Source organism: Gadus chalcogrammus, chromosome 16 (assembly GCF_026213295.1).
Source record: "Gadus chalcogrammus isolate NIFS_2021 chromosome 16, NIFS_Gcha_1.0, whole genome shotgun sequence".
Taxonomy (NCBI): domain Eukaryota; kingdom Metazoa; phylum Chordata; class Actinopteri; order Gadiformes; family Gadidae; genus Gadus; species Gadus chalcogrammus.
Window position 1 is genome coordinate 3,819,894 of NC_079427.1, and position 14,196 is coordinate 3,834,089.

General features: G+C 46.0%; 1 protein-coding gene across 1 annotated transcript in view; it reads left to right on the forward strand.

The window, feature by feature from the left end:
• Positions 1–13,801, forward strand: part of nbeab (neurobeachin b) — a 176,717-nt gene extending 162,916 nt beyond the window's left edge. The window contains 7 exon segments of the mRNA XM_056610309.1: positions 271–384; positions 650–805; positions 2,331–2,501; positions 6,653–6,754; positions 8,601–8,809; positions 10,042–10,193; positions 12,994–13,801. Of these exon segments, the coding sequence (XP_056466284.1) occupies positions 271–384; positions 650–805; positions 2,331–2,501; positions 6,653–6,754; positions 8,601–8,809; positions 10,042–10,193; positions 12,994–13,084 (995 nt within the window). The 3' untranslated portion in view covers positions 13,085–13,801.
• Positions 13,802–14,196: the final 395 nt, after the last annotated feature.

The following is a 14,196-nucleotide window of genomic DNA, read 5'->3' on the forward strand; positions in this document are numbered from 1 at the left end:
GTCTGATTTGTGAGACTTGGGTCAGGCCAACTGTAGTCTTAGGTCCCCCAGAGTTGGTCTGGTCCGACACATGGCTCAGCCACCTTAACCGCTTAAGTTAGTGCCTACGCATGACTTAGGCCCCTTCATGTACAATGATATACACTAGAGGTTGTGTAGCCACGCCAGTCTGCGCTTGTATCTGTGTGTGTGTGTGTGTGTGTGTGTGTGTGTGTGCGTGTGTGTGTGTGTGTGTGTGTGTGTGTGTGTGTGTGTGTGTGTGTGTCTGAGGTTGTGTGTACAGTATATGACGGTATCTCTTGCGTTCCACAGGTGTGAGAGGAGCTCCGGGTTATTCCCTTGAGCAGGCCCACCACCTCCCCATCGAGATGGACGCTCTTATCGGTCAGTACACACATAGCTCACACACATGTATTGTTAGTATTAGTATTAGTAACATAAGTAAGTTCTTTATTTAAAAGACGGCGTATATGTGTTATAAACAATGTATTGTAGTACCTTAAGTAGTCTAAGCCTTAGAAGTATAACTTTACCAGTAGTAGTCTTATAAGTATATATACGTTTAAGTACGGATTTTAATATTTCCTCAGCTAGTAACAGTGGTAGGAGCAGTAGTAGTATAACAGTTTTAATGTCTATATTTCCTCAGCTAGTAACAGTGGCAGCGGTTGCCGTCAGATCTCAGACCTCGTGGACCAGAGCATCAGCATCAACAGCCTGTGTTTCCTGGTTACCGCCGACAACCACTACATCCTTGCCTGTGGTTTCTGGGACAACAGCTTCCGGGTGTACTCCTCAGAAACAGGTGAACAGAATACAACAAAAAAACGCTCGCACATTACAACGCGAACACTACCATGAAACACTGTACAGAAACATAGCACCCTGTACAGTGACTTTACACACTGTACAGTATTATTACACACCGTACAATGGCTTTATACCCGGTATGGTAATATTGCACACTGTACAGTAATATGACACTGTACAGTTACATTATACACCGTACAATATAATTACACACTGTACAGTAACATTATACGCCTACAGTATAATTACACATCGTACAGTAACATTATACACCGTACAGTATAATTAGACCGTACAGTAACATTTTGTGCTGTTCAGAGCAGTGATCACCAGCCTTTTAAAGTCCAATATTCCCACCTCGTACAAGTTAAGAATGAAAATAACAACTAAATTAAGTTTAACTTGACTCTGCACTCCTTTTTATTTGATGTCAATGCCAGGCTTAATGTGAAAATGGCTTCATTAGGTGAAGTTGATTGAATTTAAGAATGATATAATATCTTAGCAATTAACTTGAATTGCCTCCCAGATGGTCTCCGATGGTGAAGAGCATCACCACACATCACGATAGTGTGTGTGTGCGTTTGTCCTTAACGGGACTGCCTGTGTGGGTTTATAGCTCTATGATTTCAATTTCCAAATGCAGTGTTGATTTAAGGTAGTATCTGATGTATCAATCTTTTTTGAATATCATGCCACATTATATTTTTAAAACAAGGTTTACTGAAACAGTTTGGAGGATCATCTCCTCCAAACTGGCTTCCTTTCATCCTTTACACACCTTAGACACAAGCTCGTATCTGTTGTGTCTTATCTGAATAAGGTTCTATACCTGAACGTATCAGCACATTTTATGTAGAGTGAAACATCTTATTCTGCAGAGCTCTAAGTGAAGTGTACTGTGGCACAGCGTCCAATAGAATTTGAAATCAAATTAAATGGGAATAATATAAATACTAAATACAAAAAAATATATGTATTCGTATAAATATATCACAAAGTATTTTGATGCAGTGTTCTGATAAGTGTGCGTGTGTTCCTGTGTGTGTGTGTGTGTGTGTGTGTGTGTGTGTGTGTGTGTGTGTGTGTGTGTGTGTGTGTGTGTGTGTGTGTGTGTGTGTGTGTGTGTGTGTGCTTCATTCTGTGTGTGTGTGTGTTTGTGTTCATCTCTGGGTCTGTGTGTGTGTGTGTGTGTTTGTGTTCCTCTCTGGGTCTGGGTCTGTGTGTGTGTGTGTGTGTGTGTGTGTGTGTGTGTGTGTGTGTGTGTGTGTGTGTGTGTGTGTGTGTGTTCATCTCTGGGTGTGTGTGTGTGTGTGTGTGTGTGTGTGTGTGTGTGTGTGTGTGTGTGTGTGTGTGTGTGTGTGTGTGTGTGTGTGTGTGTGTGTTCATCTCTGGGTCTGTGTGTGTGTGTGTGTGTGTGTGTGTGTGTGTGTGTGTGTTCATCTCTGGGTCTGTGTGTGTGTGTGTGTGTGTGTGTGTGTGTGTGTGTTCCTCTCTGGGTCTGTGTGTGTGTGTTCCAGGCAGTCAGAGCCAGATCGTGTTCGGCCACTGGGACGTGGTGACGTGTCTGGCCCGCTCAGAGTCCTACATCGGGGGGGACTGCTACGTGGTGTCGGGGTCCCGGGACGCCACCCTGCTGCTGTGGTACTGGAGCGGACGCCACCACGCCATCGGAGACAATGCCAACAACAGTAAGACCCCCAACGACCACATCCTTCATCTGCCCAAATAAGGGTTTCCTGATCCACTGGTCTCGCCAGACTGTGGAAACTCCATAGAGGCTCATAACTTTGGCCTGAAACTACGTAAAACACTGAAACTTTGTTATATAATTGGGATATTCCAAATGAAGCTGAAAGATACCAGCTGCTGTCTCTTCGCCAGATTTATATTTTTGAGTATTTCCAAATGTTGTATGTTATGTTGCTTGTTTTGAGTTGTATTTAATCACTAGTTGATCTGCCCTATTGGCCAGGTCACCCTTGCAAAAGGGATTTTTAATCAATGATGATAAATAAAGGTTTAATAACCTTTAAAGGTTATTAAAGGTTACTATAGTTTTAACTATAGTTTAATTTAAACTATAGCTATAACTATACAACAAATACCAATTAAAATGGCACCAACTGCAGCCACATTGGCTTGTACACATGTGTGGACCCGTACAAGTATACCCATGTACACGTTTAGGGGAACGCAAATGCGCACACGCATGTTTCCAGAAAGCCAAAGTCAGGTCAAGGCGCGAGTGGTGTTGTGTCTTTGTGTTGTGTGGTGTGCGTTGTGTTTGTATAGCGTATGTTTCCAGGCAGCAGGTCAGGTCCGGGCGTGAGTGGTGTTGTGTCTTTGTGTTGTGTTGTGTGTGTGTTGTGTTCTGTGTAGCGTATGTTTCCAGGGAGCAGGTCAGATCCAGATCCGAGCCGTGTTCTCTAATGAACTTCCTCCAGACTCTTCATTAAGATGAACGCTTGGGTGCTTCTAATTAGTGGAAGGGTAACAATGGCTCTGGTGTTTTTTTGAGCAGAGAGAAGACGATTCCCTTGGTATTCACAGCACTAATACATCCCATAAAGCTGCAGCAAAACCCCCTGCTGACACAGAGTGTTTTCAGTGGCTTCAGTCCTAACATAGAGAACATATCTGCTCTTTACCTGATCGTATTTGACGTACATGATTGTACATTGATTTAATGGATGGTGGCAGTGCTTGACCTGGCAGGAGCTACTCACTCTGCTTCATGTTTCGAACGATTTGAGATATTGGGTGCAAAAAAAAAAAAAACCTAATAAAGAAAATTAAAAATAATAATAATAATAATAACATTAGTAATAATATCTTTATTCATTAAATTGTATATTTTATGTACATTTATCAGTTATTTTATATTTATTTTATATTTACCATTATATATTTATTATTTATATTAACATTATGTGGTCGAAATTCTTAATGATCCAGATCCAGAAGACGGTAAACAGCCACACTGAATACTGAATCGCGCCAGTAGACTGTAATGTAATGTAATGCTGAAGAACAGCGGAGTACAGGCAACCGTGCACGCGTTTAATAATGCACTAACTTCCACAGGCACACAAACACACATACAGGCACACACACACACACACACACATGGACACACGCACACACACGATGCATGGTGTTACTGGCGTGGGGTGGAGGCTGTGTTGTGTGTGTGTGTGTGTGTGTGTGTGTTAAAGCGTGTGTGTGAGTGTGTGTGGTAAGCGTGTCATAATTAAAACAACTTCCTGCTCGGTCGTGCCAGGGGTAATGGGGGGCCCTTGGTTCTCCCGCTCTCTCAGGTCCCACAGGGGCCAGTGGAGAGAGAGGGGGGGAGAGGAGGGAGGGGTAGGGGGGGGAGGGGTGGTGTGATGCAGGACAGGTTGTGATTGAATCCTTTGTCTGGTAGGTGATGTTGTGCACCCGGTCCTGTTATCCCTTGGGAGCGCTGCTGACACATGTCCTACTCAGCTGCACGCACACACACACACACACACACACACACACACACACACACACACACACACACACACACACACACACACACACACACACACACACACACACACACTCTCACACACACACACACACACACACACACACACACACACACACACACACACACACACACACACACACACACACACACACACACACACACACACACACACACAAACGCATGCGTGAGAGAGTGAGTGAGTGAATGCGTGTGTGTGCGTGTGACTGACAGCATGGCTCAGGTCCAGTCTCACTGGGCCCTCCATCAAAACATCCCTGAGTCCCCCCCCTCCGCCCCACACACACACACACACACACACACACACACACACACACACACACACACACACACACACTCAACCCCCCCTCGCCGACCACAGAGAGACATGACGGGACCCGGGGGGGGGGGGGGGGGGGAGGAGGAAGAGGAGGGGTTCTGACACCGTGATCCTCGTCATCCATCCATCAGGAAGTGTTTTTCGCCACGGTTGTATCCATGACGACGTCGGTGGTGTGCGTTCCACATGTGTTGATGGCGTCCGTGGTGGCGTCCGTGGGACACGGTGGCCTGTGGGGATGTGGTGATGTCTTTATGATGTCATACATCACGCCAGCGTACACTCGCTATGGTCACGGAATGCCAGGCTGTGGTGGGAAGGTTAACAGCTCGGAAATAGCTGCAAAGGAGTCATATTAGATATATAAACAGCTCAGTTGTAGTATATTTGAGTCTCAAATAGCTTTTGATTGCCTTGTGTCTTATTCTGGTATATTATTGTACTGGGATTGCGATGCTAACCCTTTTACTATATAATGAAAAAATTAAGCCTAAAAAGAAAAAAATATGTAACTGATAATCTTTATTTTAACCAGCATCCCGTCCAAACAAATCCCTGCCACTTCAAACATGAATGAATAAAAAAAAACTGAATGATTATAGATAGTTTTTTCTTGATTGAACTTTACTTCATAATCATTTCATTTCATTAAATTGTCCTTACCTTCTACCCCCCACATCAGCATCCCTGCCAAATTAAATGGATTGAAAAAACGACTATGTCCAAATGTTAAATGAAATACTTATTTGTAATTCTTTAACTGCTATCCCCTCTTCCCCGTCTGATCCAAACCGTCGGTCTGGGTCGGCGGTCTCCTGGTCCTCATTATAAAGAGTCCAGGTGCCCTCAAACAGGCATACATCCAGCCCCCCCCCCCCCTCAACCATCCATCATCAATCATGTGGCATGTGGGATGGGATCCGGGGGCTTTGCTAGCATTGCTGGACATCCCATAATTTACATGACAATGTAAGTGGGAGACCAAGCGGCTGCCAGATGTTTGCCCATTCCCAGGATGTGTGCATTTCCAGGATTTTTAATTATTAAAAAATATATATTATCTTAGAAGATCCGTCTTTTATTATTTGTGGGTGAAATAATGTGGTCATTTGACGTTTTATAGAGTAATCGACTTGAGGGGTCAATCCCAGCCCCTTGTGGCCAAAGATAAACCACTGAGAATCAAACTCTATAGGTCGGTACAATAAATAAAACGGGATTGCTCTTATTTGTAGGTAGGTAGTAGTCGTAGAAGTAATCTGATTCAAGTAGAAATAATGACTTTTACTTTTTTTAGATGTAGGACCTTCTACCTCGTTGACCAGGGAGTTGGAGCAGCGTAGCTCATATCTTCTGTGAATCTAACTCGAGCTCTGTTCTCACCTTCTCCCTCCTGGTCTGGTATGGTAGTGCTACCAGCCAGGACAAACAACAGCTTGAGAGGGTAGTACGCAGGGCCTCTAAAATCATTGGCTGTAGTCTGCCTACCATAGGCTCGCACTATGACACCAGAATTTCCAGGAAAACTAGGAAGATCATCTCTGACCCCTCTCATCCAGCACACCACTTATTCACACTCTTACCATCAGGGAGGTGGTACAGAAGCATCAGTATCAGTAAAACATCACGCTTTAGGGATAGTACCTATCTACAAGCTATACGCCACTTGAACAAGCACTAAGCACTTTAAGGTCTTTAAGATCTTCATGGTCTATCTCACTTGCAGTTTTTGCACCACTGTACTGTACTTTACTCTGCGAACCATGCATTGTGTGTTTTTTATGTGTGTTAAGTGTTGTACTCCTTGTTATTTATGTGCCGTTTTGGCTTTTTGTCTTGTTATGTTGTGTTGTTATGTTGCTGTGTAATACATGTGAGCATACCAAAACAAATTCCTATCAACTGTATTTTATGTATTGTTGAAATGGCTATAATGAACTTGAACTTGAACTTGAACGTATCGCTCAGACATTATTCTCGTCCCACAGGTGACTTCCCTGCTCCTCGCGCAGTGCTGACGGGACACGACCACGAGCTGGTGTGTGTGGCAGTTTGTGCCGAGCTGGGCCTGGTCATCAGCGGAGCTAAAGGTAGGGGCTAGTTCGTCTTCTCTGGTCCAGAACAGTGAGGCTAAAGCTAGGGGCTAGTTCATCTCCTCTGGTCCAGAACAGTGAGGCTAAAGCTATGGGCTAGTTCATCTTCTCTGGTCCAGAACAGTGAGGCTAAAGCTATTGGTTAGCTGCCCTGGTGTAGTACAGTGGAGCTAGCCTAAAGGTAACTGGGGTTACAATGCCGCCAATCCGACATGCCGCCATTCCGACATGCCCCCAGTCCAACAGTACCGCCATTCCGACAGTTTATCAATCAATGGCGCAGACTTCAGGTCAACATTGGGGATCATAAATATTTTGTTCCAATGTGTTCAACCAAAAAGTATCCATTTCAACATTATTTATCTGTAATTCATTTGATTAATTCCAAATTTTGTGTGTTACGATAGCAGGGCGTGCACTCCCAGCAGGGCGTGTGTTCCCAGGGCAAATAATTATACATGCCCTGGGAATGTATAAATATTCTATGAAACTTAAAACTGGACCATTTATTCATTAGAGTTGGATTTAAACTCAATGCAGGACCACTATTGGAGTGGATTGGCCGAACATTGGAACAAAATTAATTGTTTGGAGTGCTGCGGCAGAAGGAATCAAGGAATAGGCGCAGTTAACTTCATATCGGCCCAAAGGCAACGCAATGCGCTTTACAAAGGAGAAAGGGGAGAATGTAGCCCGCTCCAGACCCACCCCTTTCCACACAAATTCTCGAAGGGGATCAATAAAAATAAACCAACAGTTTTTGCCCATAGAAGGGAAATCATTTAAACATTGACTGTTCTACAATATCCCCAGACCTTTTTTTTTTTACCTATAGGTTTCCACTAAAAGGGCCCAGTAACTATTCCCTCGCGGGCAATCGTGTGTGTGTGTGTGTGTGTGTGTGTGTGTGTGTGTGTGTGTGTGTGTGTGTGTGTGTGTGTGTGTGTGTGTGTGTGTGTGTGTGTGTGTGTGTGTGTGTGTGTGTGTGTGTGTGTGTGTGTGTGTAAGACATCAACCTTGTAGAGCCGAAAACGTGACCTCAATGGGCTAGCAGCTCTGGTCCAGAACAGTGGAGCTAAAGGTACGAGCTAGCTGCTCTGGTCCATAACAGTGGAGCTAAACGTACGAGCTAGCTGCTCTGGTCCAGAACAGTGGAGCTAGACGTACGAGCTAGCTGCTCTGGTCCAGAACAGTGGAGCTAAAGCTATGGGCTAGCTGCTCTGGTCCAGAACAGTGGAGCTAAAGGTACGGGCTAGCTGCTCTGGTCCAGAACAGTGGAGCTAAAGGTACGTGCTAGCTGCTCTGGTCCAGAACAGTGGAGCTAAACGTACGAGCTAGCTGCTCTGGTCCAGAACAGTGGAGCTAGACGTACAAGCTAGCTGCTCTGGTCCAGAACAGTGGAGCTAAAGGTACGGGCTAGCTGCTCTGGTCCAGAACAGTGGAGCTAAAGGTACGGGCTAGCTGCTCTGGTCCAGAACAGTCGAGCTAAAGCTATGGGCTAGCTGCCCTTCTCTAGCCTGTTAATTATTCTCAAATAAAATAAATTTTCACTTCATATTTCGGTCTTAAATTTCGTCTGAGCCGCTCTCAGAGAGTGGGTTAGGTTGCGTCTACTTTAACCAATCCCTCGGCAGATAAGGATTACACAATTTATGTAGCTCTGTAGGTGATTTTGAGCTGATAGTTCTGAAAGTTTATTACAAACAGCTTAGCTTGCAGAATGCCTGGAGGCAGAATCCAAACTGTTGTTTTCTGTTGGTCACCACCCAACGGTACTCAATGAACGCATTTACGTGTTGTTTTTTATGGACGTGTGTGTGTGTGTTTGTACACGGTTGTTTAGAGGGACCGTGCTTAGTGCACACCATCACAGGGGACCTTCTGCGGGCCCTCGAGGGGCCGGACAGCTGCGGGGCCCCCCGCCTGATCACCGTGTCCAGCGAGGGTCACTGCATCATCTGCTACCAGGGGGGCCCGGGGCAAGGGCACTTCTGTACCTTCAGCATTAACGGAAAACTACTGGCCAGCCTGGAGCTGGCCGACTCCACCAGGGTAGGTCAAGGACGGGCCAATTTATTATTATTATTATTTATTACTTATTACTTATTTGGGATTTGCGAAACGCCAGCAGATTTTGAAAATACACAACTCAAATGGTCCTACCCCCTCTCCTTCGACACTGACTCTGACTCCACCCATTCCAAGTACATGGACGCGCAATCATGCACGAGCGCGGACACAAATGTGCGAGAGCGAGCCAGGCTAGCTAGGTTGGAGTTTAGGGTTGTCTTCTAGTGCTAGGTCCAAATGTGGATTAGCTAGTTAGCTAGCTCCAGTAGCTACCGCAGGATAACAACAAACAGAAGCTTGCTCTGGGTCACGAGCTTTGAGTACTGCACGAAGGGGTCACGCGCGGGGAGCGGGGGAGGGGGAGTGCAGTACGACCGTTTGATTGACGTACTTACTGTCCAATGCCACTCGGTGGTTCTGGAAATCATTGGCTGGAGTTTTTCGAGCCCCGCCCGTTCCACAGATGATTGACTTGTTTAATTTTCATGTCAGTACTTCTAACTCAGTGGCTGTAAGTGGGTTATGATAAGGATTTCAAGTAATTTTGCAAAAATGGCCAAAAAAGAGAATTCCATACCCAACCTTTAAGCTGACCCTAAACTCTGAAACCCAAAGCACACGGCCCTGTCAGGAAAGACGTGAGAAATATTTCTCCTAATTTACGCACCTGAAATTGACTTGAAAAGCTAGTCTGGAAATACAGCCCCGCTACATTCACACTTTGTGTGCTTTGCTCCCTTCAAGTAATATGATTATATAGCTTTTTTGGTAACAAAATAAGTGCCAAGCACTTACAATTGCTAGGTTAACCCATTGCAACAAAGTGAGCTGGGATAAGACGCTACACAATGCTAAGTACTATTTTTAAGTGCCAAGACGTACAACATACAATAACTGCGTACATTTATAGCCATGACGAACAAGATTCAATGAGTGCGTACATTAAGTGCCAGGACGAACAAGATACAATAATTGCGTACATTAAGAGCCAGGATGTACAAGATACAATAAGTGTGTACATTGAGTGCCAGGACGTACAACATACAACGCACAAGTGCTTATGAGCGGTGTTTTTATGAGAGTTAGGGAGGAGAAGGCCAGACTGAGCCTAGACCCACATCAACCCAAGACAACCCCCAAGTCATGTGTCAGTGTGCGTTTTATCGTGTGTTTTTGTAATAAGGCCTGTGTGTTGGTGTGTGTTTGCGTCGCAGGCCATCCTGCTGAGCAGTGACGGCCAGAACCTGGTGACGGGGGGAGACCGAGGGGTGGTGGAGGTGTGGAGGGCATGTGATCTGAAACGCCACTACGTCTACCCTGGCTGCGACGCTGGCATACGAGCCCTGGACCTGTCACATGACCAGAGGTAGGAACACACCGCCCGCTCACAGACATTGAGGTTTGAACCACAGACGTTGAGGTTTGAACCACAGGCGTTGAGGTTTGAACCACAGAGATTGAGGTTTGAACCACAGGTGTTGAGGTTTGAACCACAGACGTTGAGGTTTGAACCACAGGCGTTGAGGTTTGAACCACAGACGTTGAGGTTTGACCAACAGAGAATGAGGTTTGAACCACAGACATTGAGGTTTGAACCACAGGCGTTGAGGTTTGAACAACAGAGAATGAGGTTTGAACCACAGCCGTTGAGGTTTGAACCACAGACGTTGAGGTTTGTACCACAGACGTTGAGGTTTGAACCACAGACATTCAAGTTTGAACCACGGACATGGAGGTTTGAACAACGAACATGGTTTGAAACACATTCGGGTTTGCAAATACCCTCACCTCTAGACTATCCTGCCAACACGGATGATGTGTTACAGCGAGAACAGACATTGAATTATACATCGATTTGTTTACCAGGAGTGTGTGTTTTTTTTCTTTGTGTGTCAAGTTGCAAGTTGATTGTTTGCAGATCTCCTGGGGATTTCCATGCATGCCTTTAGAACCCCGGAGCGTTCCCAAGCGGTGGTCCTCAAATAGAACCCACCGTTGCCATAGAGACTATGGTTCCAGCGGCATGGGTAGAATTCCATCTCATTTGGGATGAAATCAGCCAATCACGAGCTCCTACTGCTGTTAAAAGAAAATAAAGTGGATAATAAAAATGGAGTTCTTACTTTATTGTATAAGCCGATGGGTAGTTTTTCCTCTCAATTTACTTTCTTATTTAGTTATTTATTAGAGGCTTTTATGCAGTGAATTCAGAGACATTAGATTACGGAGCAGGTTGGCCCGCCACGAGTCTACCTTGCCCATTATTTGTTCTGGATTCCATTTAATTGGTTTTGAAGTGTCGAGTTTTAGTCCGATATCTATGACGTTTGGACGGAGGCTGTGACTGTTTCACATTGTGGTGGAGGTGGACTCCTTGGCTTCCGGGCAGCCTGGTACGTCTGGATCACGTCACCCTGCATGGATTCAATCATGTCCAGAATGAACCATGGACTCCGCCCACTAGAGCTGTCCCCACTCCCCAACCAACCAATCTGTACCCTCTGAATGTTGGTTTCAGATTAGATTAGAAACTCCACTCATCCCAGGTTGGAAGTGTGGGTTTCACAGCAGAAGGTGCAGGACAGCAGTAGAAATAACAGAACGTACAGAAAATGTATACACACTTGGTGAGTTGCAGCAAGGTTAACGTAGACATCCAAAAGTGTGTGTATGGACGACATTATCTGTGTATTCAGTGTGTGTTCAGATGAGATGACCCACGTGTTTAAGAAACAACAGTAATCAGTTCAGTGCTGTCCCCGGCCCCAAACACGGACAGGCTTACAGCACAGTGTGAACCAGCTCCTCGGGAACCAGCTCCTCGACCGCTGCCTCGCCAATAAATTACATCTCAGTTGATTTAAGGTCCCCGGAATTCTCTTCCTCCTCCTCTTCCTCCTCCTCCTCCTCCTCCTCCTCCTCCTCCTCCTCCTCCTCCTCCCTCTCCTCCTCTCCTTCGTCGTCCTGCTCCTCCTTTTCCACCTCCTCCTCTTCCTCCTCCTCCCCTCTGCCCTCCCCTTCGTCGTTGTCGTCCTCCTCCTCTTCCTCCTCCTCCTCTCCTTCATCGTCCTGCTCCTCCTTTTCCACCTCCTCCTCTTCCTCCTCCTCCCCTTCATCCTCCTCCTTCCCTCCTTCCTCCCCTACTTCGTCCTCTGCCTCTTCCTCCTCCTCCCCTTCATCGTCGTCGTCATCGTCGTCCTCCTCCTCCTCCTCCCCTCTGCCCTCCCCTTCGTCGTCCTCCTCCTCCTCTTCCTCCTCCTCCTCCTGGGTCTGGCTGTGAGAGGCCCCAGCAGCAGCGAGGGCCGAGCTCCTGGCCCGAGAGGGACAGAGGGTCTTTCTGCTGCCTCTCTGTTCATTGTTCCCCACGCTCGGCCCCCAGGGTGTAGCAGTTTAAGGCGACCCTGTGAAATCAGCTGCTCCAGCTCGGGGGCCCCCGGACGCTCCTGGGTGTGGGGAGGACCAACGGGAAGGGCCGGCTGGGCGCACGAGAGCCAATGAGAAGCACCCGCTGGACGGCCTGGCGGTGAATGGAGCTCTTCAGCCGGTCACCGAAGCTGGATAATTAGCCTCCGCCGCGGCGCGCTATGACCTCGCCGCTCTTGACCTTTTTTACTAAACTGATCTTATGCACGGAAACGCTCCGTAACAGGCACAGAGAGATGTCTATCCGCTGACACACGCACGCCGAGCAGAGCAAGACAGGGTCCTGTCAACAGTCTAATAAAGGAGTTTCTTAATCATGGAAATGGGGTGGAATGCGTACCTTACCCTTCCTTCCTGGGTGATCGTCGGTGTGTGTGAACCAGAGGAATAACGTGTACATACTTTAACTGCAGTAGTGCTTAACAGCGCTTCATTAATAAGTAAATCATGCATCCATATATATTGAATACACATGTTTATGTCCTATATATATATATTAGCAGATGCTTTTAACCTAAGTGACTTACAGTACATCAGCATGTCATTTAGGAGCAGGAGGGGTAAGAGGGCAAATTGCTCAACGATGCCTACAAACCGACTGTGGGCATCGGGACGCGAACCCAGAACCTCAGCTGGGTGTCAAACCACAGCAACCCATCGACTAGACAACGCTGCTTCAGATATAAAAACAGAGTTCTAAAAATGCTTGTTTAATGTTCTCCTATGCCTCACGTTGTTTCCAGGACCCTGGTGACCGGCATGGCGTCTGGCAGCATCGTGGCGTTCAACATCGACTTCAACCGCTGGCACTGTGAGAAGCACAGCCGCGAATGAGGCTGGACTCCAGGTGAGGAACACCTGAGCTCACCTCCCCAGGTAGAGAGCTAACCACACCCAGAGAGGTAAACCCCTCAACACCTACCCTCACCGGGAAAGGTAGAAGCCCTTAACATCAACCTCGCCAGGCAGAGAGCTAACTACAGCTCGCAAGGAAGAAACGTCTGAACTCACCTGTGCAGGTAGAAACCCAGGCGTATACCTGTACAGGTAGAAGCCCCAAGCTGGAAGGGAGGGAGTAACACCTGAACCGGCCTTTTCAGGTGGAATCACTTGAATTCACCTGAACAGGTAGAAACACCTGAACTCACATGTACAGGTAGAAACCCCTAGCCTTACCTGGAGAAAAAGTGGAAACAAAGACCCTTACCTGTATAGGTAGGAACTCCTACATATTTACTTCACCTGGAGAAGCGGTAGAAACACCTGCGGTAGAAACACCTGGCCAGGTAGAGATACATCACCTTACTGGCCCAAGTGGAACTACCTTGACTTTCCTGGAGAAGACATTCGCACCAGATAGCAAAGGTCAGCAGGATGCTACAAAATGTAGCCCTGAAGACGGATCTGGATCTGGTTTGTCATGAGTCTGATATTTGTCCCTGGAGATTGTATATCAGAAACTTCTACAACTGCTGGCCAAGGGCCAAGTCTGGCAGGTTGTAAATTGGGATTAAGGATTGCCTGAGCTTCATATGTGAATAAAAGTTTGCACATGATAAAATGTATTGATTTAACAACAACTAAACATAATGTTTTTATACAACCTTGGTTCATATTTCAAGCTGTGAACAAAAGATTAATCAAAACATCTGTTTAGGACGTTTATACAACATTTGTATGTCAACAGCACACCTTACTTGGAGTACATTTTAAGCGAAAAACATATACAGAACTTATGGACAGTTTAATATGTGGTAAAAAGACAATAGTTAAATTGTCTTCTTCAGTTAATACATAAATTACATGATGTAGCAATTTTTTAATATTTGTCTTATTTAAAAACGTTGACTACTTAATGCAAGAGAATGTGTCCATTTGTCGCTTGTTATAGTTGAACCGTCTGATTTATGGCAAAAATAGTTAATTGATTAATTTCCATTTCCGGA